This window comes from Thalia democratica, chromosome 3, assembly GCF_965202585.1.
Source record: "Thalia democratica chromosome 3, ktThaDemo2.hap1.1, whole genome shotgun sequence".
Taxonomy (NCBI): Eukaryota; Metazoa; Chordata; class Thaliacea; order Salpida; family Salpidae; genus Thalia; species Thalia democratica.
Window position 1 is genome coordinate 85,921,892 of NC_139167.1, and position 14,322 is coordinate 85,936,213.

At 30.2% G+C, this 14,322-nt stretch overlaps 2 protein-coding genes across 2 annotated transcripts; both read right to left on the bottom strand.

Moving 5' to 3' along the window:
- Positions 1 to 325: 325 nt before the first annotated feature.
- Positions 326 to 11,816, bottom strand: LOC145831839 (uncharacterized). The gene is made up of 8 exons (XM_082939181.1): positions 11,511 to 11,816; positions 10,917 to 11,087; positions 4,208 to 4,301; positions 3,511 to 3,642; positions 2,119 to 2,237; positions 1,548 to 1,671; positions 962 to 1,099; positions 326 to 580 (listed from the first exon to the last, which is right to left on the bottom strand). Exons 1-8 carry the CDS (start codon positions 11,814 to 11,816, stop codon positions 471 to 473), a joined length of 1,194 nt encoding a protein of 397 aa, XP_082795307.1. The 3' UTR covers positions 326 to 470.
- A 1,635-nt stretch (positions 11,817 to 13,451) lies between these two features.
- On the bottom strand, positions 13,452 to 13,918 carry LOC145832639 (EF-hand calcium-binding domain-containing protein 11-like). Its single transcript, XM_082939938.1, has one exon. The coding sequence runs from the start codon at positions 13,911 to 13,913 to the stop codon at positions 13,452 to 13,454; it is 462 nt and encodes a 153-aa protein (XP_082796064.1). The 5' UTR covers positions 13,914 to 13,918.
- Positions 13,919 to 14,322: the final 404 nt, after the last annotated feature.

Sequence of the window (14,322 nt, forward strand, 5' to 3'; positions counted from 1 at the left end):
TCAGAGTTATAACTTTGTTTAAAAACATTCATGTTAATTTATTTTTAACTTTATTCAATCAAACCAAAACAATGTTTTGATTATCAAAATAATACTTTTTTTTCTTTTTATCAAATTGTAAATTTAAAAAGCTATAAAAACACTTCACAATATTTTATAATTTTTAGGCTATGTGTTAATGTACGCATTAATTTCTATCACTTGTAAAAAGCAAAGAAAATAGCTGAAGAAAGTTTAATTCTGTCAAACATTAAAACATTTCTTATTAAACTTTAATCAACATCAAAATATTTTTGTACCAAAATTACCAATCACTTAGGTTTTTATCTTCTAAAAAAATAATGAAACCTTGAGCCATTGAAACTACTTATTTTACCATATTTTTAAAGTCTGGGTAAAAAAGTTCTGTCATTGGAAAAACAATGAAAATATAAAAGAAAAAGTTAAAAAAAACTAAAATATTAACAATCTCACACAGTCTGGTGAATAAAGTAATTGTCTTCATGCAGGTCTTTATGTCTCTTGAGATCGCTGGGTGATATAAAACCCTTCCCACAAACGTCACAATTATGTGGGTAAGCTGTTGACGAATGTCTTTATGATTTTCATTTCATATTTTGTTTTTTTAATTATGATAACTAATTTAATTACTATAATAGCGTATTTGTAATCATGTGTTGTTTGAGGTTAAAAGTTAATAGTTATATAAGGATAAGCTGTATTTATAACTTAATTTATTTTAATCTACGTATTTTATATAATTTTCCTTATTAATTGATTTATGTGTAAACTTTCTAACAACAGTATCAACAAACTTGTTAAGTACTTCAATTGTAATAACTGTTCTAATTATAAAAAATAGATTATTTACCTTTAGTACGTTGAGTTATCACATGTTGTCTCAAAATAATGAAATTTATTTTAATACATTAATTTTTGTATTACAATATATTTAATATACCTTTAGTATGCTGCGTAATAACGTGTTGCCTGAGGTTACCGACGTGAGCGAACGTGGCATCGCACACGTCACATTTGAAAGGTCTTTCTCCCGTGTGAAGGCGTAAGTGGGCTTGGAGGTGGGCCATTTGTTTGAATGCTGAAATACTTGACTATTAAATATTAAAAATTATACTTTTCCAGTATTAAGGTATACGTGGGATTGAAGGTAGGCTAATTGCTCGAAAGCTGTGAAATGGTTAAGTGTTATTATTAATATTTTTTGTATCTGTTTAATATCATTTATACTTACATATTTCTAAAGTGGGCTAACCGTTTGAATGCTGGAAATATAGCTACACATATATTTAACAATATTTAACTAATTAATATCATTTATATTTCTCCTGTGTGTAGGCGTTTTGGGTCTGTAAGTGTGCTAGTTGTTTGAATGCTAAAATTTTAATTTAATTATTGAATATACATATTTTGACATAGATACATTCAAAACAACGGTATTAACTGACACTAGTACTGTATACTTATACCTTCTACCACATTAAGGATGCTTTTAATCAAATCACTTAAAAAATTAACAATAAATAAACCTCTATCGCAATCAGGATGCGGGCATTTAAACGGTCTGTCGTCAGAATGAGTTCTCTTGTGAATTCTCAAATTTGATTGGTGGCCGAAACTTTGACCGCAAACCTTGCATTGGTATGGTTTTAACTAAAAAATAAATTAATAATTGATAAAGTTAGTATAGTTACTTTGATAATAATTTTTTTGATTGTAAGGTTTGAATTGAAAAATTGTGAAAGTATAAATAAGTATATTAAACAAACGAAGCCATGCATATAAAACATTTTTTACTTATTTTTTATCGTAAAAATAAAGATCTTTGAGTAAAATATTTAATACTTAAAAATCACTTTTTAACAAACCATTTGTCTTTGTGATTCTAATTTTTGTTAAGTTATTTTTTTAAACAAATATAAAACAACTTTCATTGACCATAGCTATATGTGCTTCCAATATAATTTTAAATTGAATCATTTATTTTTATATGTTAATAATTACTTATTTTTTCATGAACCATAGCTACATGACTTTCCATTGTATTGACTATTTATTATATATACAAATTATTAAATTTATTATATATATATCACTTACTTTTTCATGAACCATAGCAACATGGGATTCCATTGTATTTCTTGCCTTAAAACCCTGTCCGCATATTTTACATTTGTACGGCTTTTCGTCTGAATGAGACCGTAAATGTTGTTGTAATCCTGTATATGTTTTATATGTTAAATTATTTAAAAAATGATCAAGTTTTTAATTAAATTTTATATGTCGTTGTAATCCTGTGAACTATAAATAACAAAAATTATTTAAATAATGATTTAGCTTTCAATTAAATTTTAGATGTTTTTGTAAACATGTGTATAGTAGGTTAAGATTTATCAATTTATATCAGTACTAATAATACCACAAATATACTGGTGTTTTTATTTAGGTCTAACACTAAATAAGTTATCTGCAGCATTATAAGCAATTAGAAAGTACTCTGTACTGAGAACATTCAGTTATATTACGAGATAAAATGTGCAATCATCGACTAAAAAATTGGTCAAATACAAAATTATCAAATTTAGCAGATATATTTTTGTTTATACAATTTACTATTACAATCTTATGTATATCATATTTTTATAAACAACACAGTAAAATGAATTTATTCAAATTAAGTTTATATAAAAGTAATAACAATTTAACTTAATTCATATTCGAATACAATTTTGATTTAACATAAAGTAAATGTTTATTAAACAGTTAACACTTTTGATCATTTTCAGAGTTTAAAGTTAATAAATTGGTAAAAGTATATCAAGTTTAACATTATACAAACTAAATCAAAAGCTAAAAGCAGTAAACTTTTAAGGTCATTTTGACAAACTTAAAAAAAAAAAAAATCTTAAAGTATTTGAAATTTTAAGTTTTTAAGTTATCCCCTTAAAAAATAAATAAACTTAAATACAAAACATCTTTAAAAAAAAGCTAATATAGATAATGTAAAGTCTGTTACTATTTACATAGCAATCTAAAATCGAAGTATTAACTAAGTAAATTATTGACAATTAGTATTAAAACAAAATATTTTAAAAACGTTTTACTGAGCTTTAAACAAACTAAGCTTGTGTGTAAACAAGTTTATTATTTAGCAAACACCACAAAACAATTAATAAACTTTTGAAAAAAAAAAAGAAAATACAAAAGAGTTTTTAATGATTTTTTGTTAAACTAAATGCATTAAGTTGGCTTACAAGTGAAAATAAACAAAAATGAATAAAACATTTGACAATTATGTATATATAAATTTATTATGTACACTTTGTTTTACTAAGAGAGTATTTTAACTATTGCATAATATGTTTAAGCAACAACTATCTAATAAAAAATACAAACCAGCTTTTTGTAAGAATTTTTTGTACAAACAGAACATTAAATGTTTTTTATTTTTATGTATATAAATAACAAACATAAATAGTTTTAAACACAAACCAGCTTTTTGAGAGAACTTCTTGTGACAAACTGAGCATTGAAAAGGTTTCTCTTTTGTATGAGTTCTTACATGCATTCTTCCTAATGCTCTGTTCTTTGTTTTGTATGAACAGAAGGGACACTTGAACTTTCCTGAAACAATTTAAAGAATCATAGATATTTTATTAGTAATGAACAAATGCTGAGTTGTTTACAATTATCGTTAGTTACAGGGTTGCCAAAGGTTTTTTGAAATATTTTTCAGGTTTTTGAAACTACAAGTTTTTCTGTCTATTTTTAGTATAAAACTAAATTTAAGGTAAAAAATTAACTTCAACAAGTATAACAATATGGAATAGATACTGTAATGCTACTTTTTTAAATGTGTTTTTAATAAATTAAATTCTAAGTGGTTCAAAAAGGTTTTTGTATATGACAGATTTTAAGAACCTTATCAAAATTTTATTATTTTACATGTAAATTTGTTTGAAATTCCAGTTTTTTTTTGTGATTTTAGTTCGAAATTTAAGGTTTTTCCATTTTTCTTTCAAAATTTCTTAAATTTTTTGTTTTTTCAAGCATTCCAAGTTTTTTGGCAGCCCTGTGGGTATTCTTCATTTGTTGATACCAGTATAGACAATATTTTAAGTTACTTTAAATAATGTAATAATAATAACTAATTAAATACTTTTTTTTACATCAAAATAGTAAAACCTACCTGTTTCTTTGTCTTTAACCAAAGGGTGCTTTATTCTAACATGCTCCAAATAATCTTCTTCAATGTCAAATTCCTTATGGCATATTTCACATTCCTGTATAAAAAATAAAAATATATAAATATATATGTAACTGGCTAAATATATAATATGCTACAATTTAAAATAGCATTGTAAAGTTAAACAGTATAAATAAGTCAAATTACTTGCATCTTTATAAAATTTTTGATTGGCAAAAATTGATTTTAATACTACTGAAGTCAGCGGATACTGATGGCTCAGTATCTGCATGACCCGTTAACTTATTTTTATGTCTTAAGCCCTTCTTAGTCTTAATCATTCTACTAGTATAGTAATCACTTAACTAGTAGCTTAAACTAAAAACAACCGGTTATAATTTATACAGCACAGTTTAATCAACAATATTTAATAACAAATGTGATTTAAAAAATACGTATTAACTCAAGTAAAAATTATACAAAAAGTTGATAAAGCTGAAGAATAATTTAATAATTTCTTCAATAAGCAACAAAGTTTAATCTATAATTTGGTACTTCTTTTAAAGTAACAAATTTACAAAAGTTTAAACACTCAACTGCAATCCACTAAAAGTTCCAATTCAATGTCATCAACAAGAGTTTATAAATAAAACTGACCGTTGCTACAACAAGAATAGCATTTTGTACTAAAAATTCGTCGTTAAGCAAACGTCATAGTGCTTTAATAAATTTAAACTTGTCAGTGTTTACAACTAGTTATTTTGTAAATTTATTAACTATTATCACAACGCAGGGCAGATAGCGTTACATTTTCCTTTCTTTTTATCCTTTTTTGGCATTCTTGGCCAGGCTCCAATGATAAGCATCAAGGTCATGAGTAGACAGGAAAGAAAAATCGAACATACTGGTTTGCTAAACAACTACTGACGTAACTCATGAAACTGCTTCTTTTCTCTTGCAGCTGAAACAGGTTGCCCGCCTGCAACTCGTCACACTTCTCTAGACACTGCTGGTGATTTCAAAAATGTCACGAATCCATGACTTGTCAGTTTTTTTTTTTTTTTTTCTTTTTTAGTACCAAATTAAAAATTAACCACTTTTGAAGATATAAAAAAAAAAGAAAAATTAATTAAAAAGAAGAGAAAAACTTTATTAAATTTGTACAGGTATTTTAACCAAAAATAATATTTTAATTGCAACAACTAAAAAAAAAAAAAAAAAAAATCAACTACTAATAAATCATTAAATAAACTAGTTACCAAAGAAATAAATAGAAAGAAAATAAAATTATAACCCGTTGTTTTCCATTCACTACCCCTAAATATACATAAACGCTTAAAAGCAGTAAAAAAAAAGATACTTACGCCGAATGAACGCTTAGAATTCATCTGAGCTAGATGCTTCGGCATAACTTATGGGGACTTCTCGTTCCCTTAAATTGTATGTTTTAGTTTCCTCACAAGTTGTAACTCTGGGAACATACGCTTTCACGTTCCTTATAGAAACCTTTACCAACCCAGAATTCTTTTGAATAATCATACTTTGCTCTGAACAAGAAAGCACTTTATATGGACCATGGTAGAGTGTGCTAAGTTTTCGCTTGTTTTGTCTCCTAAGCCAAACCCATTCGCATTCGAAAATCCCTGGTTCATAGTATGATTTATTATTGTGGCGCTTAAATTGCCTACCAATTTTAGCCATCATATTCAAAAATACTTTAGTTTCTAGAGTGTTGGGTGTGGTGATAATGTCAGTACCCTCAATTTTGTCGAACATTACTCTCCCCGAGAGATTCTGGGCCGTCCCTAGAGCATATTGAGCTGGGGTATAAGGTGAACCTTCAACGAAGGTATTGTTTAAAGCTGTCGTTATCAGAGGCAAATGCAAAGCCCAGTTTGTCTTATCAGATAACGCGCGAAGTGCAACATTGATAGTCTTATGTTGCCTCTCGATGAAACCGTTAGATTGAGGGCTGTATGGGGATACCAAACGATGATCTATTCCTAACTGCTCGAACGCTTCGGTTAACACGGTGTTAACAAATTCACGACCGTTATCAGAAACAACAACTTGAGGGACCCCGAATGGACCCACCCAGCATTGAAAAAAAGCATTTCTGACAGTCAAAGCTTTCTTATCTGTGATCGGCATAGTTACAAGAAACCCTGTGGCTCGGTCTTTGGCAGTTAAAATATACTTATTATTACAAGATGACTCATATAAAGGACCGACAAGATCTATGTGAACGAACTGGAATCGTTCCGTATTGTCTGGAAAAAAACCAATTTTTGGACGATTATATCTTGTTACTTTGGTCGCTTGACATACCACACAGCTTTTGACCCAATGAGTCACATCTTTTATTAATGTAGGCCAGTAATAGTCTTTTGCAATAGACTCGATTGTTTTATCAATTCCCAGGTGCAACCTATCATGGGCCACATTAAATGCTGTTAGGCGCATAGATTCGGGCAGAATGATTCGCTTATTATTTTCGTCTACCACTACCGCTAAATTATCTGGTTGTAAATATTCGACCGTTTTCTTCATATTACGTGCGGTATCTACTAGCCCCGGTTCATTACATTGCAAGACCGCAATAACTTCCCTATTTATCATATTTAAGCTAGTCGTATTTTCCCCGATCACTTCATTTAACGGACTACCTAAAATTTCCTCTTCACCGTCTAAATCACCGTAATCAGACTCGCTGTCTTCAGCCTCTGACTCAGACGTATAAACAAAATCAGAATCCTGGTTATACGCACGAACATGCATTGCCGACTGTGGGGGTCGGCTTAAACTATCTGCTACTACATTATCATGGCCATCTATATGCCTTACTATTGGATTAAATTCCTTGATTGCGCATATCCAACGTTGTTCCGCTGGAGAATGATTACCCATTTCGTTTTTAATGGCCCTTTCTACTGATTTACTATCAGTACGTATTATTAAGGATCTCCCCAATATTCTGCTTTGAAAGTGCTTAAGAGACAAATACACCCCGCGAAGTTCCTTATAAAAAGTAGAACGTACTTGCTTAAATGGAGGGAGCTTTTTTGAAAAAAACGCAAGCGGTTGCATTCCCCCATTTCTCCCTTCTTGTTCCAGAACTGCGCCAACGTGGCTGTCGGAAGCGTCCGTGAAGAGAACTAGGGGTTTTGTGTGGTCTTCATAGCTTATTGTTGCTGCTTTAACTAACAGAGCTATTGTGTCATGATAAGCTTTGATTTGGCCATCAGTAAGTTTAATAATTGCCCTATTGCTTGCCTTAGATCCCCCCGAAATTTCATTAAGCGGTGCCATTACTTCGGCCAAGTTTGGTATGAATCGATGATAGTAATTAATCATACCAATTACCCTTTTTAACTCTTTGCGCGTGTTTGGTAAGGGTAATTTTTTTATAGCTTCTACCTTAGATTCCATAACATCAACCCCGTCAACACCTACTGTATGACCTAAAAAATCTACCTTAGTTCTAGCAAAAGAACATTTTGCTTGATTTAAAAATAAACCGTTTGTCGATAATGTTTCTAAAACCTGTTTTAAATGTGATATGTGACTGTCCGCGGAATCTGAAAACACAAGAATATCATCTAAATATACAAAAGTGAAAGCCCCACAAGAGGACAAGATACTGTCCATAAACTGCTGAAAACGTGTTGGCGCATTCCGCAACCCGAAAGAAGTCACCTTAGGGACGAATACCCCGGAATTAGTTATGATAGCAGCATATTTTCGTGAGTTTGGATGAAGAGGTAAGCTATAGTAAGCTTCTTTAAGATCTAACGTGCTGAAAAAACGGGTACCTCCCGGAATTCTTTCCGAGAGCGTATCTATGCGCGGTAGCGGGTATGAAAATGGGCGTGTGTGGGCATTCAAAACTGTATAATCAACACAAATACGCAAATCACCATCTTTTTTGGGCACTACCGTGATTGGTGATGCACACATGTCGGCATCCCCCTTTACAACAGCACCTCTCGCAATTAGGTCTGAATAATTTTTATCTACCTTTTGTTGACAAGTTAAATTACATCTTCGCGCCTTAATCATTCGCGGTTTATAATTGTCAACTATAATTTCTAGAAAGTGGTTGTGTTTTCTAGGAGCAGTATAATCAGGAGTTTTTGTAAGCTCAGGGTAATTCAACAGTAGTGCTTGACACTTGGTCTCTAACGTAGCTATGTTATTACTATCCTTAACTTCCCCCGTATTAATTGACACAACTACCGACGCAGGCAAGTCAGCGGCCCTAAACAGTTTAGTCGTTTTGTTAGACAATTGATGGGTCAATTCTAACGTGAAAGGGCATATTAACAGTTTGTTTGACATTAAAATGTCCATACCTAAAATGCCATAACTCCTATACTCTTGAGTAACCCAAAAATTATGTTTAATGGTTTTTAAATTACCTAGCTTAAGGTCAACGCAAGCACTCCCTATGGGGTGGATTTCATTGTCGCCAATACCCTTTATAGTTCTACTGAACGGCTTAAAGTAGTGGTTTATGCCATTTGTTAGATTCTTAGGCAATATAGAAACTTCACATCCAGAGTCAATTAAGAAAAGAACGTTTGTTACATTGTCCTTTGCAAATAATAGACTTTGAGGCAAGGTTTTTGGATTTATAGACGATTTATTTGAAATAGCAAACGACCAATTAGTTTTTACAATTGGTTTTGTCGTGATATCATTACGCAATTGAGAGTGAGAGTTTGTTTCAGGTGATGGCTTTTTAGGCTGCCATGGTTTGGCAGAGGGACGAATTGGTACGGATTCTACAGGCTTATTAAGAGGAACTCTGTTCCCATCCTCATGTCCTCTCATTGTTTTGAAGATGGGAAATCGTTTTTTTGATCGTGTTGTTGCCGTAACGGGGACATAGGGCAAGTTGAAACTGCAGCACAATAGTCTGCCCTATCTCCAAACTTTGCATGTTTGTGACAAAGCGCGTTTTGTTCGTAATTCGTGCGCTTGTTATACCCTTCCCCGAAATACCCCTGACTACGACTGTGTTCATAGCTGCGGAAATGTTCCCTTTTTTGTGGAATGTTCTCATGCCATTTTTGTTTGTAATATCTCTTATTGTGCTTAAATCGCTGAGGTTCGTATGAAAAGTTTTTAGCATTTTCAAAAACCCTCTGTTCTTCAATGTCGCATATAAATTCCGTGCGCCTAATAAACTCATTATATTCAAGCCCAAAACATTCCTTTATTTTGTTTTTTAAATTATTAGGGGCATGTCTGTGCATAAAGTATTTAATTCTGTCTTCCTCTTTAGACTTTGCCCATTGCTTAGCTGCCAAAAACAAGTCCTGGAATTGAACTGGCTCTGGCCATGATGGGCTTGCACCTAATATGCGAGGCAATTTGCTTCCTTTCCCTTGTAAAAAGTTAACAAGACTGCTATAAGTTCTGTCTTCGTCGTGTGTTTCAACGAAGTCAATTATGTCTGAACGGGGCCAAATTCTCTGGAGAATTTCAAACTTCTCCATTTCAGATGTTATACCATAAGCCGTACACCGGTCTTCAAAAAAACGTAACTCCACAGCCGGATCGCGTACGGCATCAATTTTTTGAAAAAGCTTACAATTTTCAAGAGTTTTTTTCTTGAAACTTATTTGTGTTGACATTTCACCTAAAGCGTGCGAGGTGTGATTGTTAAGGGTGAGGCCGCTGTCATTTATGGTCTTATTGGTATCTAATCTTCTATAAATAGCTTTTAGTTCATGTTTTAGTTTATTTTTTTTCTCTAAAACCTTAGCTTGCTCTAGTAAGTGAGCTAAATCCTCAACGTCTAAGTCAACTTCATCTATAGCATTAAAATCTACAATTTCATTATTGTCCCTAGTCTGCGCGCTTACTTCTGTTTCATGAGCGCTGTTTATTGTCGCTTGAATATTGCTGGGAGATTGTGAGTTCGATATCAAGTCAGAGTCGCCATTGAAGTCAGCGGATACTGATGGCTCAGTATCTGCATGACCCGTTAACTTATTTTTATGTCTTAAGCCCTTCTTAGTCTTAATCATTCTACTAGTATAGTAATCACTTAACTAGTAGCTTAAACTAAAAACAACCGGTTATAATTTATACAGCACAGTTTAATCAACAATATTTAATAACAAATGTGATTTAAAAAATACGTATTAACTCAAGTAAAAATTATACAAAAAGTTGATAAAGCTGAAGAATAATTTAATAATTTCTTCAATAAGCAACAAAGTTTAATCTATAATTTGGTACTTCTTTTAAAGTAACAAATTTACAAAAGTTTAAACACTCAACTGCAATCCACTAAAAGTTCCAATTCAATGTCATCAACAAGAGTTTATAAATAAAACTGACCGTTGCTACAACAAGAATAGCATTTTGTACTAAAAATTCGTCGTTAAGCAAACGTCATAGTGCTTTAATAAATTTAAACTTGTCAGTGTTTACAACTAGTTATTTTGTAAATTTATTAACTATTATCACAACGCAGGGCAGATAGCGTTACACTACTTTTCACTAAATTAATTGCTAAGCAAGTCTAATTAAACAATAAACTAAAATCCAATGAAACTATTCTGCTTAAAAATTTTCTAAATATAAAGTTCAAGTTTCAATAAAATCTTGAAATTTAGTAACTTTGGTATGGTATTTCAAGAAAATTTTTATCAACTTTTACTTATTTTATTTTCATCAAAAGCACACAACCTAAACAAACTTTATTAAAAGATTCTTCTTTTTTCATTTTCAGCAACTCGCTTGTTTGTCCCTGGTTGCTAAAATGTTCATTATCATCCAGCTCTATCACGACCTCTAGTGTCTGCGATTGTAAGCCAATGGAGTTGCAGTATTCTGAAACGTCCTCGACCTCGAAAATTTGCTGGGCGTACTGTGTCGGTTTGAAAGTTATTGGTTTTTAATGTTTTGTGTTTTGTAAAAAACGTTTGAAAAGCTACAGTTCTTTGTAATCATATTTGAGCTTAATAATATATCCTAAAGAACAAGCTATAAAAGTTGGTGTCACATATAACTATCCCATATAAACATAAAACAGTAGTAATATAACCTAAGCAACCTGATACTAGTTACCAACAGCATAAAACATAAAATAGCAAAAGATAATCTAATAACAACAAAAAAAAACATTATAATAAAGCTTCTGTTAAATTTAAAGTCATAAACACATACCTACAAACTGCTACCTCATTTAAATTAATTAAACTTTCAGTTGTGAAAACAATTATAGATGAAAAACTTTTTACCACAAAAAAAAAAGTTTTTTAACTAAAAGCTTGAAGACGTAACTATTTACCTCATCAAAATTAATTTCTTCCTCAATATCGTGTTTACCACCTTGTATCAATGGATTCTGCACATCCTTTGGATTGACAACCTGCAGTCTGTCGAAATCATCAAACTGGCTCGATATTGGAATATCGGGCTCAAATTTTTGAATATCAGGCTGAAACTGCGGGTAGTAGTCGTCACTGTAGTCGATTTTCACCGTGAGGTCGGGTGAGATCTTGTTGTTTTTCAGTTTGGGGGATTTTCGGAGGTTGTGCTGACTCAGCATCAAGTCAATTTGTTGATCGTCTATTATGTCATCACAGTATGACATTTTAATATATTTATATCTAAAAACATGAATAATAAATTCATTACAAAACTTAATAGAAATCATACTTTAAATTAATAATGAAGTTTATGACATACATAATTACAGTCTACCATGTCTTAATTAGAGTATGACATCTTACTAGTTATTATCTGGGAATGTATTTACGTTAATTCAATTAATTAGAAATAAGAGTATTTTATTTTAAAGACTTTACTAAAAATGTTGAGTTCAAAGAGGACAGCATTGCTCACTTTTTGAAATAAAATTCCATAGATGGAGAACCAAGATTCTCATACAAGCTGAAAGGCTGCCCAAAAAGAAGCTATTTTAAGAGCTAATTGACTTATGATAGGTCTTTGCTATATGACTGATAGTATATATACAAACTTATGCATATCTCGTTATACATATATTATCAATTATGATATCATCTCTGCAGTACTACAATTTTAACAAAAAAACATTAAAAAGTTTTTAACTAATTGTTTCTTCATCAAATGATTTTATCTTTAGACTGAATGAGAAAATATACTTACATCATCTTAATCTTAATAGTGGTCATTAAGTTAATATCAGAATGTTTTACAGTTTTTATAATCTGAATATAGTGCAATATTTTATATCATAGAAGTCGAGAAATAGATGAGAAATCAAATTACAGATAAGATATTTCAGTATTGTAAGATATTATAATTTGTAAATTGTAAAAAAAAATCTTTCACACAAAAATTTTATAAAAACTTCATCAAACAACAATTTGATATTAAACAAATACGTTCAAGGTACTTCTAACTCACAGTGTACAAGGCTCAGTTATAATCAAAGTTTACTCAAAAAGCTATGCAAAACTTTATAAACCAATTTAAATAAAAAGCATCAAATAACAAAAGTTACTACAGTGGCATGTTAAACAATAGTTTATATTAAACATACAACTTTAATAAATAATAATTGTATTGACTCAGCTGAAGCACAATAAATTAAATCTTTACTTTAATGTTTATCTATTAAAAATACTTTTTTTGAAAGCAGCACATTTCTATCAAATTTTCAATTATCTCGAACAATTTAAATGAATAAACTCAATTTAAGAAAATGTTAAACAATTGAATCATTTAAATTTGATTGAAGTTAAGAAATGAAAATTTTGCTTCCTCTTAAAAAGAATCATGGTTTTGTTCTTGAATTGTTGTTAACAACATTTTTGTAAAATTTCAATTTTTTTAAAAAGTGGCTAACTAAAAAAAATAACATTTCTACTAACTTTTTAAATGTTTGATAAATTTGAACAAATGTTTTTTAAACCAAAATAACTGTAAAATTTATAATTTATATAGTACATAAAAAGGTGGATAAAAACTAAAATTATTTCAAAATTCAACTATTATGTCAAATAAAGTTGAAAAACATTTTTTTTGTTTAGTAAAATTTTAGGAAATATCATAAATAATTTTAAAGAAAGCATTTTAAATATAAAAATCACAGGTTCATAAAAACAAAAACTAAAAAACGTTTCAATAAAAATAAATCTAGAAAAGTAAGCATTGTAACGTCAGATACATAATATTTACAGAAATTGAATGCTAACTACAAACAAAACAAAAACCTAATAAATAATTATAATAGAGTTAAATTTTAGGCAAATTTATTCAATAGTTTTTCAAAATCCCTATAAGTCATTTTTCCATCATAAGTTAAACAACCATAAGTGAAACTGGAAATGACACTTGACTTTGGCAAATTAGGTGCTACAACTTCAAAAACTTGCTTGAAGTCGTCCAAAGTCAAAAACCCTTTGCATCCAGTATCAAAAGCATAAAATATTTGCCTTACATCATTCAATGCAAAATTGTTGGGACCTTTGTTCAGCATAAGTTCTATAAAATCGCTTTTGCTCAGTTCAATCTCACTCAAACTTGATTCAGTTTGAAAGAGTTGTTTGAGTTCGTATGATGAAGGCTTGTATCCGTAGATGTAGCACCAGGCCACTTTGAGGTCCTCGTAGTTTAAATGTTCCTTGTTGCCAGAGTTGAACTTGGTGAAGATGCCAGCAAGAGATGTTTTGGTAAAGAGCTTGTTTGGTATTAGATTTGACATTTAAGTAGTCCTGTTTGTGTTAATCAGTTTTAAAGTTGATTATCATACATATAACAGCTTATTTTAAAAACATGAACAAAAAAGTAATTCATATGCTTTTTATAAAATGGTTTTAATAATATGTCAAGTTTAATAAAAAACAGGGTTGCCAAAAAACCTTAAATTGTGGAAAAAATCTATAGTTTGAAAAATTTTGAAAAACTTCTGGGATTTCAAACAATTTTTACATGTTAAGTCGTGAAATTTTGATACAACACAAAAAAAAATTATATAGATTAAAAAAACTTTATCATCATCAAATTTTTGTAATATTAAAAACAGGTTTAAATTAGGTTTACAGTATTTTTTCAATGTTGTTATACTATATGACACTGTTTTTTACCTAAAACTTAATTCTACTGATAACAGT

What these genes read in the sequence shown, in the direction of transcription:
- LOC145831839 (XM_082939181.1), bottom strand. Translation starts at nt 11,816, where the DNA reads ATGTCATACTGTGATGACATAATAGACGATCAACAAATTGACTTGATG. An exon ending in GGTTAAAGACAAAGAAACAG is followed by an intron (nt 3,643 to 4,207) that starts GTAGGTTTTACT and finishes AAATTGTTTCAG; the next exon opens with GAAAGTTCAAGTGTCCCTTC. An exon ending in GCATCCTGATTGCGATAGAG is followed by an intron (nt 1,100 to 1,547) that starts GTTTATTTATTG and finishes CAAGTATTTCAG; the next exon opens with CATTCAAACAAATGGCCCAC.
- LOC145832639 (XM_082939938.1), bottom strand. Translation starts at nt 13,913, where the DNA reads ATGTCAAATCTAATACCAAACAAGCTCTTTACCAAAACATCTCTTGCT.